Source organism: Sylvia atricapilla, chromosome 1 (assembly GCF_009819655.1).
Source record: "Sylvia atricapilla isolate bSylAtr1 chromosome 1, bSylAtr1.pri, whole genome shotgun sequence".
NCBI lineage: Eukaryota > Metazoa > Chordata > Aves > Passeriformes > Sylviidae > Sylvia > Sylvia atricapilla.
This window is the reverse complement of record NC_089140.1, coordinates 31,637,646-31,652,087: the sequence shown is the minus strand read 5'-3', so window position 1 is coordinate 31,652,087 and position 14,442 is coordinate 31,637,646. Positions and strand designations below refer to the sequence as shown.

The following is a 14,442-nucleotide window of genomic DNA, read 5'->3' as shown; positions in this document are numbered from 1 at the left end:
CATTTCTTGGTAGATATTTAAATATCTTTATCTACCCCTCTGAGCACATCCATCACTGCCATAGCCTGGAAGCATGCCAAATCCAGATCCTCCTTTTGCATGATGACTGAAACAGGATGACACTGATAATTTTTGAGGTATGTAAAAACCCCTGGTGCAACCAAGGGACTCAGGACTTTCCTTAAAATACTAAGTTACATATCTATACACACAAGCACACATCCATAAAAATAGTATTATTGATAAAGGTTTACTTTGGTTGGTATTGGCATTGTCTGCTTACTCTAAAACATCTAGATATAACAAACCGAAAACCCTGTATGGGACATTTACTGCAGTAAGGAGTTGGCATGCAGTAAAAGTTTGATTTTTAGGGTAGAACAGAGCTTCTTCACAAGATACAGCATGTGATGTCTAAGGAAAATGGCACTCAAACAGTGAAGAAAACCACTTTGAAAACATCACTAGTTCTACTAAAACAATTATGGTAGAATGTATGACTTTAACTGAAATTGTCTAGTTGAGGCATGTGACCAGAAATAATAACAAAAAAGACTTAGCGCTGAAAAGCAATTTTCCCAAACTACTCTAATGGTACTCCATGGCTGAGTAGTTAAAAAGTCAACTGGACTCTTTTGTGTTCAACTCTGAACTGAAAAAGGAAATTCAATTCAAGGGGTTCTACCTCTTTACTACTTAGAAGAACCTTGACAGCACACAAAATTGAAAAAGGTCATCAGACTTGCTTCAGAGCTCTGCCTCTCAGTACATCTGAGCCCTGACTTTTTCCAGGGCATACAGTAACTAAAATTAAAAGGAAAAACAACAGCCTGAAAGTTATTGGGATATATATGATTTACTTCTTACTTTATATACCAGATCAATTTCGACCCTAATTATCCAATTGCAAACAGTAAGTCATGCTGTTTATCCTGAACTTAGCTTCATGAAGTCATTGCAGCATTTAAAATGAAAACAATTACACGATAGCATGTCTGGAATTTCTGCAATTATTATTGATACTGAAGCAGCAGTCACTCTGTGTGAGAAACTGCACAACCACAGGGTTTGGGCACAGGCATCACCTTCCAGAGAAGAAACAGTAAATCTGCAAATGTTCATAATCACAAATATCAAAATTTTTCCTCATCTGAAAACCTGTTTGGGCCAGGAAAATGAGCTTATAATTTTCAAAATCCTTGACATGTGAAAATATAGGTTGAATATGTGACATGAATATGTGAATACGAGCTTCTTTCAGGTTAGAGATTCAACACTGAATATCCCGTAATATTCCAACTTGCTTAATTGTTTGTGGAAGATGCAATGAAGGCCTGAAAGTACAATTATTTTTATTTATTTGAATTTTTCTTTTTTTGCTTTACTACTCATAAGATAATTGGTTTCCTACTGTAGGCTCCCATAAAGAGCTGACCTAAACAGTGTAAAATGCAAGAGGCTGGAAAGAGGCTTTTAAAGGCAACTTTCAGCAAACCAGGGGTGAGGGCTGCAAACAGCAATACTCTTCTGCTTCCTTATTTAACTCAGCATGGAGACTCCCTCACTCGAGCAAGCTGGTAATTTTGCAGTGGGTGATCTCCCTTGCTCACAGCATTAGATCATTTGGTAGATTTACAACAGGGAATTGTTTATACAGAATTCCTCCAGACTCTTCCTTCCTGGCCCTGTGGGATGGCTCAACAGAAGGAAGGTAAACTTTTGCAAGCAGAGTCAGAAAGCACTGTCAGGATGGAGGCAGCCAAGAAAGAGACCCGTGGGGATGTACCGTGTTACAGACCAGCAGGAGATCACGTCGTGTTCTCTTTCCTCAGACAGGCAGTCCTGCCAATGTAAACATCTGCTACAAGTAATAACTAATGCATCAGGCATCACTGCTGGAGGCAGAATTCTGTTTCTTGCACTTTGAAAGGAAGTCAGTGAGAGACATTTTTACCTTCAGTGGAAAGTGGTAGATGGTGTTGACACTGCCCATGCTGGCACTCCCAGAGTAAGGAATGCATGCTCTTGCGGCTGTCAGTCTGTAATGCTCTCTTGTCCTGTTATCCTGAGCTTCATTTTCTTTGGCTTCAGCTACCTGAATGATGACAGTTGTCCTGTTTATTTTTTAATGTGCCACGATTATCCTGCACAATTACCAAAATATTCCTATCTATGCAGAAAAGAATATGGATATACTATAGAAAATTGACTTTATTTCAGACAGTAGCAAATATTTAAAGTAAGCAAGCTTCTTACCTTGATGAACTTTAGGAAATAACTGTCCTCTGCAGAAATATTCCTGTTTACCTGTGAAAACATGACAATAATATATTAATACATTTGTTCAAATTTCATGTTAGTATTTATTAATTTTATGAGTACTAATTCAAGCACCTAGAAAAATCAAACGTGTGACAACTACATATTATTGATATGAAAATGTGAATATGAGGAGGACAGCCCTTTCTGAAAAGACACCAATTTGGCTATTCCTATTCTAGCTCATAGAAATGTTACACTTAAAATAATGGATTAATAAGTATAGACATTTTACAGGTTGTTAGAAACAGCTCAATTGTTACTGCCTTGTGTTGAATTTCTGCTGCAGTTGACTTTGCTGATTTGATTTTCTTTACAAATTCACTGTTGTCTAGGAGACTGCCCTGGGCAGCTGACAGGCTGAGCAGCCTGTCATCCTCCAGCTGCCTGAGCTCAGTCATGACACTGTTCTGCTTCTTGGTGAGCATGGACTAGAAGAGGGAACAAAAACACTGTGTTTAAACAACCACAACAAGAAATAAAATTTTATTGCATTTGTGAGCTATATTTTCTGTAATTTCTGAAAGGCCAGTTTACTTTCTGTCCCAGTATACTAGATCCAAGGTGCTGGACACCCAAAGTGAGAAGGTTGAGGTTGTCATGGACTAGAACTTTATCTCTCTCATAGTGCTCTTCCTCCCGAGACTACACAAAAAGACTGTGATCATGCTAGGGGTGGCAAGTGGTAACCTGTGCGGCAGCAGAGAACACCAGAGAATAGCACAAGGCTGAAGAACCTCACTTTGACCTCAGAGTGGAAAACATTGTCATAGTCTGCTCTGCTGGACTGACCCTCTGGCAGTGCAAGAGCTTGACTTGTCTTATGGGGAGCTCTCTGTCAGACTGACTCACACCAAACCCCAGGTGATACAGGCCTTGTAAGCGTGCAGTCTCAGGTGGAACAACGTGCAGGGGCAGAGGTAAATGGACAGCTGTTTGCAGATCTCTTTCCCAAGTATATGGCTTTCATTCTTCAAGGGGTAATTAAACTCCCTGACCCAGTTTGCCCTTGCATGAAACAGGAGTACCTCAAACAGGTAGAGCAAACCTTTGTGGATGAAGTTAGTATTTTACATGGGATGACTGGAAAGACACAATAGAGATATATGAGGTATTCTAGTAATTAATTTCACACCTCTAAGTATTTTCTTTTCATGTTTTATCTCATAGATTACAGTCTGCCCAAGGTCCTTCCTACAACCACTTATAAAAGCATTTTTCCTCATACTATGTATTGGTATGACTGGAGCAGCCACAGAACTGCATCTGGCAGAAATAAATTGTGATTTATTAACCAAATGCCCTAGCTCGTAACAGTGCCATTATATCCTTGTACAAACTGGCATGGAATTTTATTTACACTCATTGGCTCAAGATTGCTGAAGCACAAAGCACTGCAGAGGGCTTTAATCCTGCACTGTAAATTAAATGCAATGCACAGAGCAAACCAAGCAGTAGAGAGAAGTGTGGGAATAATATCACAATAAATTTAATTTCTAGCAGAGCTTTAGGTCAAGCCAAGCCTTTTGGGAACACACATTTGAACAAATCAGTGAAAGAACTTTCTATACTTTCCAGACTCCTAAAATCTTCCTAATATGGGCTACTAACAATTACAGTACAGTGGATTCAAACAGGCATATTAATTCTAGACTTAAAATTTCAGAACAGGCAACAGACAAATCAAAATATAGTCCTTACCTTATGTTTTTTGTGAGTCTTGCCTTTCAGCATAAACAACCTCAGTCAACAGCTGGTCTTCCAGCCTGTCCCTGGTGACAGTGAAATTAATGATGGTGGTCTGAGCCTGCAGTTCTGGCTTGTAAGTGAGGGTTAGCCAGTTTAGTGTGAAGAATGAGATGAAAATTCTCGTTGAATTCACATTTTTTGTCTTCAATTTTGGTACATCTGGGAAAGAACAAAATGCACAAGAATGAGGATCTCACTAAATTAAAACCTCATAGGTATCTCAGATTGCAAATGATGGGTTCTGTATGACCTTAGCAGCATATCAATCCATACAAGCCAAACTTTAGGTGCCTGCAACTTAAGAAACAAAATGAGGATGATTGAACACACCAAAAGCATATGAAGAGTACACAGAGTATTTCTTAATTGTTGTGGTTTCATTAGTTTATACAGCAGACACAGTGAGATTATTCCCTGCTGTACCGAAGAGTCTGTGACTTAGGGATAAATATCTACCATCATTACTTATCAGAAACCTAGGAAAGTTTAAAAAAAAAAAAAGCTAATGAGATCATTGTTAGTTTTTACTTCAATTTCCTTAAATATATAGCCTAAAAAAACCAAGCAGGGACACATATTTATAACAAATTGATAGACTAGAGGAGAGGGAATGGCTGCCAACTGAAAAAATAAAAATAATTTTTTTAAGGTAATTTACTAAATATTTCATTCCAAACTGATTATTTGTTGAATGAAAGAATGAATTATCCTAGGTTCACTTTTATTTACTGAAATCCCTTACTGAAGAGCTGTAATTTCCTGATTTCTTATCTTCAGTGGGGGGTGAGCCACTCTGCTACTGCTGAGGTACCCTTTTGGAGCCCAGCAGTGAGACAACATGAAATTTGTCTTCCTACTTCTGTGACATAGCACAAAAAAAAAAAAAAAAAAAAAAAAAAAAAAAAAAAAAAAAAAAAAAAATTACTTGTGGATTAGAGTGTCACTGGTCTGGAGTGACCCAGTGACACAACTTTTTGTCATTGACTTGTCCAGTGAACAGTGTGTCAATTTTCAGGATTCACTTGCCACACATGAGCACAAAAACAGTGTTTTCTGTACAGCAATGGTTTTGAATGTTCTCTGCCAAGAAGGGTGATTCAAATATTAATAATAAAAACTCTGTTAAAAAAGGGCCAATAAAACATTTATAACATGGAACATAAGTAGACACTAACTCTTTTCATAGAATTCAAATTGGCATTTGTTAACTCAATTTCCAAAGTGATTGCATTAGCATAGATCCTAACCACTTAAAATGTGATTTATGAAAATCACATCAGAACATGAATGAAACAAGTGTCCTTCTGTAGAAATTTTAACATTGCTTTCTTTCAGGGCTATTACAGGGCATTGCCAGAGCCAGGAGCATAGGTTTCAGCTCCTAAGACCCTTGGTTGCTTTTGAAATGCCCTTATGTCTTAGCTATAAGACATAGCCTAAATGAAATGGTGTGCTGAGACCCTTCTGCAGTTCACCAGGGAGAAGGAAGAAAAGATACACTTTAAGTGAATATACTATACTTATAAATTTTAGGTGAATTCCTTAAGGAAACCTACTATGTCTAGTGCTGGGAAACCCATGATTCTACGAAACTCAGCATTAGATGTACACTGTATAATATTGCCATGCAAACTACTGGACATGGGTTTTCCAGGCTTATGCTTGTATAATACTGCAATAATTTCACTATATGGTCATGTCCTTCAGATTATACAGCCTTTCTCAGGTGGACGTGAATTCACTGTCCAGTTCTGCAACATGGTCTCTCCACAGTCTTCAAAACTGGCTGCAGCTGGAGGGAACAAAACTGTAGAGCTTGACACAGAGAAAGCAATCTTGCTTTGCTTTCAAGACACACACACAGAGACCAAACGAGAGATCTGACAAAAGACAGATTCTTCAGTTTGCTTTATCAGAAGAAAAACCTTTGTTAAGGGAGTCATACTATGTTTCAGAACATCTATGAGGCAATATAACAAGTTTTAGAGCTCTGGATTAAAATACTTCCTTTAGGAGTTCTCAAGTCACAGAAGCAATAAATAACCAATTTCTGTGATTATCACCTATGAAAGGCAAAATCTGCATAATGACTTGGTGGGTTTTATTACTGCAGGTGTTGTAGGCTTTCTCTTAATTACAGATTTGAGAAAAGGAAATGTTTTGTTGTTGCTCTCGCATGGTTTAAGAGCATAAGCAACAATGATAAACAGAGAGGTGGGGAACCCGGTAGGATGACTTATTTTTTTTTTAGTAAAATATATCTGCTTAGAGGTTAATTCTGGATTATGAAGAAATGCAACAAAATATGTACAGATAATGGAATTCCATGACAGAATGAATATTAAAAAATAGTCACCAAAGAAATTTCTAGGGACAAGTTCTCCTTTTGGCAATGTTTTCTTCATAATGTCCTATTCCCCCAGCTGAGGCAGACAGAATGGATGGAATTAATCCACCACTTTACCCAGGAATAGACATAGCATCTTTCATGTGAGTCCCAGCTCCTGGTATGAACAAAGTAAATTAAAAAGAGATTGTTCCCCACTCTTTTTTTTTTTCCTGTTGAAGTTTTCATAGATTTTGAAATAAAGTAGATTAAGGGATTCCAAAAGGATTTTAAAAGCTGTATATGCCTTGAGAATGAATTATTTTTAACCAAAGCAAATATAAGAACAAATAAATTCCAGCAGGTAACATGAGCACTCAGCTATGAGAAGACTAGACATGTGTAACATCTTGTCTGCTCTGTCAAACATGATTGACACAAAGACCTGCTATTCCCTTGTGTATATTCTGCCGAAGACAACAATGCCTAGGTCTTTCAAAGACAGGAACTCATGAAGGTGAGAAAATTTGAATACAGGAACATGACTTCATGTAATGAAATGGCTCAAGAGTTTAAGCAACATCTTTTCTTATCAGATATTTTCATGCAACATAAAATTAAAGTATACCTTTTAGGGCAGATGTTCTCCAAAACACACCATAACTCTAAATGCTAGAATGGTAGGATAGCTTCCTGTAGTGAGATGTTTTGGATCAGCTCAGCAAGAATGAAATAAGTGATAAGGTTTTGGATAGGAAAGTAAAGGGAAATAATATTTTTCAGTGGGATGAAAGAGGGATAAACACATTTTCCAGAGGAGCTCTCATTAAGTTCCTGCTGCTTAAAATTAAAAGCTTCTGGAACCAACTTGGAAACCCCAAGTAATGTAGAGAACAAAGTTGAATAAATCAGGTGAAAACAAGCACAGAATGGAGCTGTTACTAGGCAATCTCAGTAGGCAAACTGTGCAAGTTGGTCAAACTAGCTCAGTGGGAAAAGCACTGCCTTGAAGCTGCACGGATGACAAGACGTTCAAGGCAAGGAAAGCTTCTCCCTGTGGAGAAATTGAGCGAATTCTCTTGCTGTTTCATGAATAATAGTCATGCCTCATAAGAATGGAAACTTGTTCATACAAGCTACATTTGCACATAAATCAAATTTTAAGACATCTTAAAAAATCTCTTAATAACCTATTCTTGCAGCTCAAGAGACATGACTACCTCTTTGTGACTGCACAGAGGAGTTCAGGAAGTGTAGCAGCTCATGCAAATGCTTACAGGAGCCTTCTGAACAATGAATTTATTCCTCTATCTTCTCTCCATGAGCCAAAATAACATTGATCTGTTATAGTTAATGCTCATAGCCAGTGATTTCCAAAAGAGAGATCCTGGGGAAACAGGATAGGACATGCACACAAAAAATTCAAATATTAAGGGCCATCTGTACCAAACCTATTCAATGGCAGTGTCTCTTAGAGTAGGTGAAGGCCAAACCCCAACACCATATAGAATGTTTACTTTTGTAAACTTTTACCTGTTTACTTCTGTGCCTTGGTTTATCTGCTAAAAAAGAATCTAAATATTGACATCTTGAATAATTTTTGCATACATTGCTAAGACATTGCACCCAAATTTTACTTACTTTTTGTCTTTGTGGCTTCCATGCTTACATAAAGCTATGTACTAAACTGACATGTTCTTAAAATTATTTTATTATTTTTTCCCCTCCTTCTCAAAGCAAATATCTTGAAATATTTTAACAAGAATCTTAGAATTTTAAGGCCATTTTTAACATAAGACCACAGACTAAAACGCATTAGAAAAAACTGAGCAGTTTTACAGTTCCAAAGTTAAAAATAAAAATGTATCCAGATTTGTACATTCAAAATTTGTTAGACTTCTAAATATATACTAAGGCACTTAAGCATGAAGTCTGCTTTTCAGAGATAACAAGTACATTCAGTTCAGCCTATTGTGACCTGGTTTTGAGGAAAATATAAATTTATTCATTTGAAGTTCTCCAAGGCTGGGAATTTCTTTTGCAGTCTTCATTCAGAAACAGTACCAAGAGCTGGTGTTGCAGAATACCCAGGAGTGCAACATAAGAACCATCTTGCAAAGGAGGAAGGGGAGAGGTACTTTTATGAAGTGGTTCACAGATCAGCTAGTTCTCTAATAAACAGGCTAGTAAATTTGCTTTGGAAGGAGTACAAGTTGATAAATCTCCCTTGCTATGCTTTCTGTCGATTGATATGATAAGATATATTTTACTTAAAATTAGGATTGTCTGAAGCTCAGTGGATTTAATTATTTGTAATTATCCAGTTGTTGTCAGTATGTGGCCATTTTATGACAGTGGTATCTACTGTGTGGGTCAGGTTCAACTGTACATCTTTTCAAACACAGAATTAATGTACTATTGATGAAACCATTACTAGAACCAAATTAAAGTCTGGGCTGATGTATTGGTCCATGGGGTGCTGTCAGACATGAAAGGAGTAATTAGTATTCATTACTTCATACTCTGCAACATTCCAATTATTAATGAACTTCAACTGCTGGACTGCACCATATCTATCACAAATACCTTTCTATTCTTTCTTTATTAGGAAAAAAAATTTCAAAGTACCTGGTCGAACTACTAAAATAAAAATAAATAAAAAAAACAAAAACCAAAAAAACCACCAAAAAAAACCCCCCAAAAACCCAAAAAAACCAAAACAAAACAACAACAACAATAACAACAACAACAACAAAAAACCCACAGAAATTAATCAAGAATGAGACAAACTCTACTTATTTGGTAATAAAGGTACTAAAGGTAATAAATATTGTGTGGGGATATATATATATTGTGATGTGTATTTTTATATATATGTATATATATAATTAAACACACAGACCCACATGTGCCCCTCAAAGGTGACTTGTGCTTCTTCAATCACACACAGAATGCAAGGTTATGTAATGCTGCCTAAAATATTTGGCAGAAAAACATATTTTTTAATAGCTTCATATATTTGCTTTTGTGTCCACATATACAGCTTCATTGTGCTACTTGGAAGCCTTTGCTAAATAAATGCAAAACTATATTGCTGTGACCCTTGTCCTTTTCAATCCGACTTCTTTCTGTTATTTCACATCCCTTCCCATCCTCCCATTCCTTAATAGCCTGTTACCTTGTGAAAATTCTGATCTCTCTTTTAGACCAGTATAGTACTAATTTTCCATAAAGGTTCTTCACTATGGACTCAGAAAAGCAAGCTGTATGCTCTTACTCTGAAGTACTTCAAATACAGCTATAGAGAAATGCAACAAAGGGGAATCATTTCAAAGTACAGGGCAAGAGTGCATCTTCCAGGAGCTTCATGTATACAAGGAGATTTGAGCCGTTTTTTACTGCTTAGATTTACTCAGCAGGCACCAATGCCTAAAATATAGGGTGGGAAGGAGGGAGAAAAATCTTAGGTAGTCTGTCAAAATAAGATAAGTTCTTTATTTATAATTTCCTTCATATTCTCAGTTTCAACAACGTGAATCTGTGCAAGCACTTTAACCACTCTGACTAACATTTGAGATCCATTCAGAAATGCCCCAGGAGTATGTCTGGCTTTTATCAGAATAAACATCACTTTCTCCAACATGAAAAATCTATCTTGTTGATTTGCTCCTTGCAAACAAGAATAGAAGAGAGGAACACTTTCAGACTTAAAAATAAATTCACATTTGAGCATAAACAATGACATGGTATTTCAGTTCGTCAGATGAAATATTTAATGAGATTTAATAAGTTTACTCTCAAGCAACCAGAAATCAACATTATTTAAGCTGACATCTGCATTGAGGCCTCAGCAATTTCATGCAAAGTTTTTGTGAAAAATTATGGAAGACATTACAGACTGAAATTCTCTTTGTATCAAGAACAAACTCCTTTAGTTTCCCTATTATCATCAAGAAAATGTGTATCTACATGGTATCTAAACAAGATCTTAAATTTTTTTTGTATTTTTTAAGTTTGACAATTTTTCAAAATATAGAGGAGAAAGGAGGCATGGGAATGAAAGATGAGATTCACAGACATCACCCCAGAAAGGTCAGAACATAAGGTTACCTTCCCTTGAACCATCTACCACTCCTGCTGTGTCAGAACAGAGGAAACTCATTAGCTCAGCCTTGTGTCAACCAGTTTCAGTCTCCTACTGGAATGCCCAGCTACAGACTTCTAGGATGGAGCTGCAGCCATTTCCTTGGGAGGGAGAGCCCAGAACAGGCCCTGAATTCAAGTATTCCTAGCACTCTCATGAAAAACGGGGTGTGTGAGATTTGGTGCTAGCAGACCAGGTCTCTGGGGCAAACTGAGCAGGCATTAACCCCACCATGACATCTGCCTCAATGAACTCATGGCCAGGATCACACCTGGACTGGTGTGATGCATGGGGGGTTGGCAGCAATAACCAAGTAAACAGTGGCTTACTTATTTCTGCCCTGTGTCCTACCATATCAGATTTTCCTCATTTGTCTTACTTTCCAGGGGTTTTGTTTGTGGGGTTTTTTTTGTTTGCTTTTTTTTTTCCTTTTTAAACTGCTTCATTATTAGATGCGGCGCCCTAAAAACCAACTGTAGCATAGTGAAGGCATCATTTTCTTAAGATGATATTGCAGCTGGAAAACCCTCTATTGTTAAACTCAAATCTAAACCCTGACATTTCCAATGTCTTCTCCCTTGCTATAGATGCCAAACATGGAAAGGAAATACTTTCCTTTCTTTTGAGCCAAATTATAATATATGCTACTCCTTATTTCACTTCTTTTTTTTATTGAAGTAAAAAAGTAAAGAATTCCACTCAAGTTTGGGAAATACGTATCTATATAGTATTTCGAGTCCAATTTGGAAACTGAGAACATAATTTTGCTATCTAATCAGATGCAGATATTAACATTTTAAAATTCACTCATCTCCAGATTTAAGCCATTGCATTTTAAAAAGAAATCATTTGTTACATGAGGAGTTGAAGCACTACACAAAAGATGGCAATCAAAACAATATAGGATCCAGTTGTCATGGGAAAATTCTGATTACTCAAGCATGCATACCTTCCCTTCTTAACTGTATGTCTTTGAAGCAGAAGACCAAGCATGGGATCAATAGAGTCACACGTTTTCAATTAGTTCAGTCTCATCAAAAGCTAAAGCTCTTTCAATGGTCTTCAAAAAACTTTGTCTGAAAAATAAAATTTCCCCCCTCCAATATTAGATAAATACTGGTTATAGAAAGATTCCCTTTATATAATATAAATGGTGAAGTTTTTCTAAAAGCACATGGTTAAACCATGGAAAACTGTTCACAAAGAATTGCCCAATGTTTAAGAATTTGACAATTTTGAGTTCAACATCTTTCTACCTATGCCCTTGCTATTCCTCATATTAAAAAATATATATATGTACATTGCTGAGGATCTTCTTATAAGCAAACATGATGTACATGTACAGACTTACATGGAAGACACTGGAATTGACGTAGAAATTTTGGGGGAGCATACATCTATATCTATCTATATAGATAGATATCTATCTAATCTATATCTATATCTATCTCTCTATCTATATTCTTGTGTTACAGATTTTGGTATATCCACATTTAAATTATAAACTCTTTCTTGAAGGACTTCAAAGACTCCTAAAATCTGAATGACTTGGAGAAATCTGTTTCAATGGGCATGGAAAAAGGAGTAGATAATAATGGAAAGATAAGTAACCAGACAATATAGCTTCACAAAGCAGGGTACTACTGAGTGTGAATGAAAAACCATGATTATTTGTGAGGGTTGGAAAAAAAATGAAAAGCAAACCAGAACAGATGAGGGGAAAGAGCTGATTCAAATGAGCTAGATGATTAAGTCCTCTTTTAGATACCAGGCATTACTATGACCATTTACTGTGTTGTGTAATTGCGTGTTTTATTGCGAATTTAATAAGAAAAAAACCTTCTGAAAGCCCTTTGAAATGCATCATTGTCTCCCTAAATCTAAGTAAAGATAAGAAAATATATGAAGAGTTCATTTACATGTTAGTGCTATCATCTAACATATAATTCAGTAATAAGAATGAGAATTAAAACTGTGTTTGTTTACCAGGAAATGACCTAGTATTGGCTTTTGCCTTGAATGCTGCGCATGCATGTGAGGTGCACCTGCTGTGTTCTTCTGACTAAACTGTAGAGTGTAACTAAGCTCTTATCAGGCTTTGCACCTTACCTATTGAAAAAGTGATTTGACCCTCACAAGTGCACCTCAAGCTCCACTTCATTCCCTCCTCCTCATCACTTGAAAGCAACATAAGAAGGGCACCTTTTCAAGCACAATTTTAGAAAGAAAAAAGATGCAATGGATAAATGAGAAGAATTATTGTAATATTTAAATTCTTTAAGTAAGTGCATTTCAACAAACATCCCTCATGAAAATTAGGGGAACTTGAAGGCCGTAAAGGCGAAAGCCAATTCCTCAGCACACACATATCCTTTCTGTCCTAGACGTACGACTTTAAGGTCAGCCCCATATTTATTCTTTATCCATTTAATTCCCTGTTGCTGGGGATCCATCATCAGAGGTCAGCACTCACAGTCTGTTAGAACAGTGGCATTTTCTGTTGACATCCTATCACCCTCGTTGCTCCACGCCACAGCCATGGCATCATCTGTCAATGTGGCAATTGGGTCCAGGCCCTCTGTCACAGGAAAAGGAGCCTTAGAATCAGAGTGGAATATAATCATCCAGCAAGGTTACCAAGTAGTAAGACATGACTCAGTGCAATGCACAAGTTAACTGGGGGATATAAATTGAATTAAGGCAGAAAAGCAAAGAGGATCCCTGTGGAGTTTCAGATGAAAAGAAAGTGGTGAGAAGCAGTTTATCATATTTATAACAGATTTTTAAAAAGTGTTTTCTCTTAAGACATTTACTTCATAAAAATACTTATAGTTCAATAAAGTGAAAAATGCACCATATATTATAAAATTCAGTGTATTCTGGTATTGCAAATTCAATGCTTATGTATGCTCTTGAGCACTTATTTCTGGAACATAAATCAGTATTTATCCACATCACACCAAAAAAACTCCCAATCAACCAACTAAAAAAAAAACCAAACAAACACAACAACAACAACAAAAAAACCCAAAACAAAATAAAACAAACCCCTCCCAAAACCCCCAACAAAACAAACAACAAAACCCACCAGGATTCCCATGGTCTCTTATTTATATAGTCCAGCTACCCTCAAAAGCCAGTGAATGGGGCCATCTCTGGGGGCAGAGGCAGCCATGGAGCTCCCTATGGGGCACCAGCTGCAGCAAAGTTCTCGTGTGAGTGCCCCTTCACTAAGGAGGGGCTGTCACAGAGCAGCCCTCTCACAGCCACCCTTGCTGAATGCCAGCCCTCACAGGCACTTGCAAGGAGATGAAATAAAACAGAAATGGAACATCTGAAATCAGTGCTTACCAAACAGGTATGGCTGGGAAGAGAAATGCCTCATCCAGCAGAACAGAATAAGAAAGAGTGAATAAATAAGTTGTTTGGAACAAACAAGAGGGGCTGGTGGAAGCATAACATAAGAATTATACCAGATGCCTGGAATTAATTTTTTTCCTTACTGAAGCAAAGGGCAAACCCCTACCAATTCCTTCGTGGTATCATTCCAGGCCTCCTTATTAGTGATTTTTGGATTGAATTCAAAAGTCATAAATAAAGGAAAGCACTGCATCATCAGTATTGAGCCTGAACTATCTCCTTCCCCATTCAGAAGTATCTTAAAAACTCTTCCATCAAAATTTTCCTTCTCCCTGGACACATCTAGTCCTCATTGCTGGCTTTAAGACTGAAGCTTCTTTTAAAAGTGCATACTGAAACAAAAATCAACCTCCATGTATATCTGACAGTTATTTAAAATGGAAAGCATTACATGTATTTAAGTTGAGCCAAATTTGCACAATTAGTAGTAATAAGAATGGTACCATACCCCAGTGCAGCTCCTGTGGCACAGTGTCATAGTTCT

General features: G+C 37.0%; 1 protein-coding gene across 1 annotated transcript in view; it reads right to left on the bottom strand.

Annotated features, from left to right (window-relative positions):
• Positions 1-762: 762 nt before the first annotated feature.
• The window catches only part of DNAH11 (dynein axonemal heavy chain 11), a 69,787-nt gene continuing 56,107 nt past the window's right edge, over positions 763-14,442 (bottom strand). Inside the window, 8 exon segments of the mRNA XM_066340541.1 lie at positions 763-804; positions 1,955-2,095; positions 2,586-2,750; positions 3,989-4,144; positions 4,146-4,227; positions 11,488-11,547; positions 11,549-11,608; positions 12,903-13,135. Of these exon segments, the coding sequence (XP_066196638.1) occupies positions 763-804; positions 1,955-2,095; positions 2,586-2,750; positions 3,989-4,144; positions 4,146-4,227; positions 11,488-11,547; positions 11,549-11,608; positions 12,903-13,135 (939 nt within the window).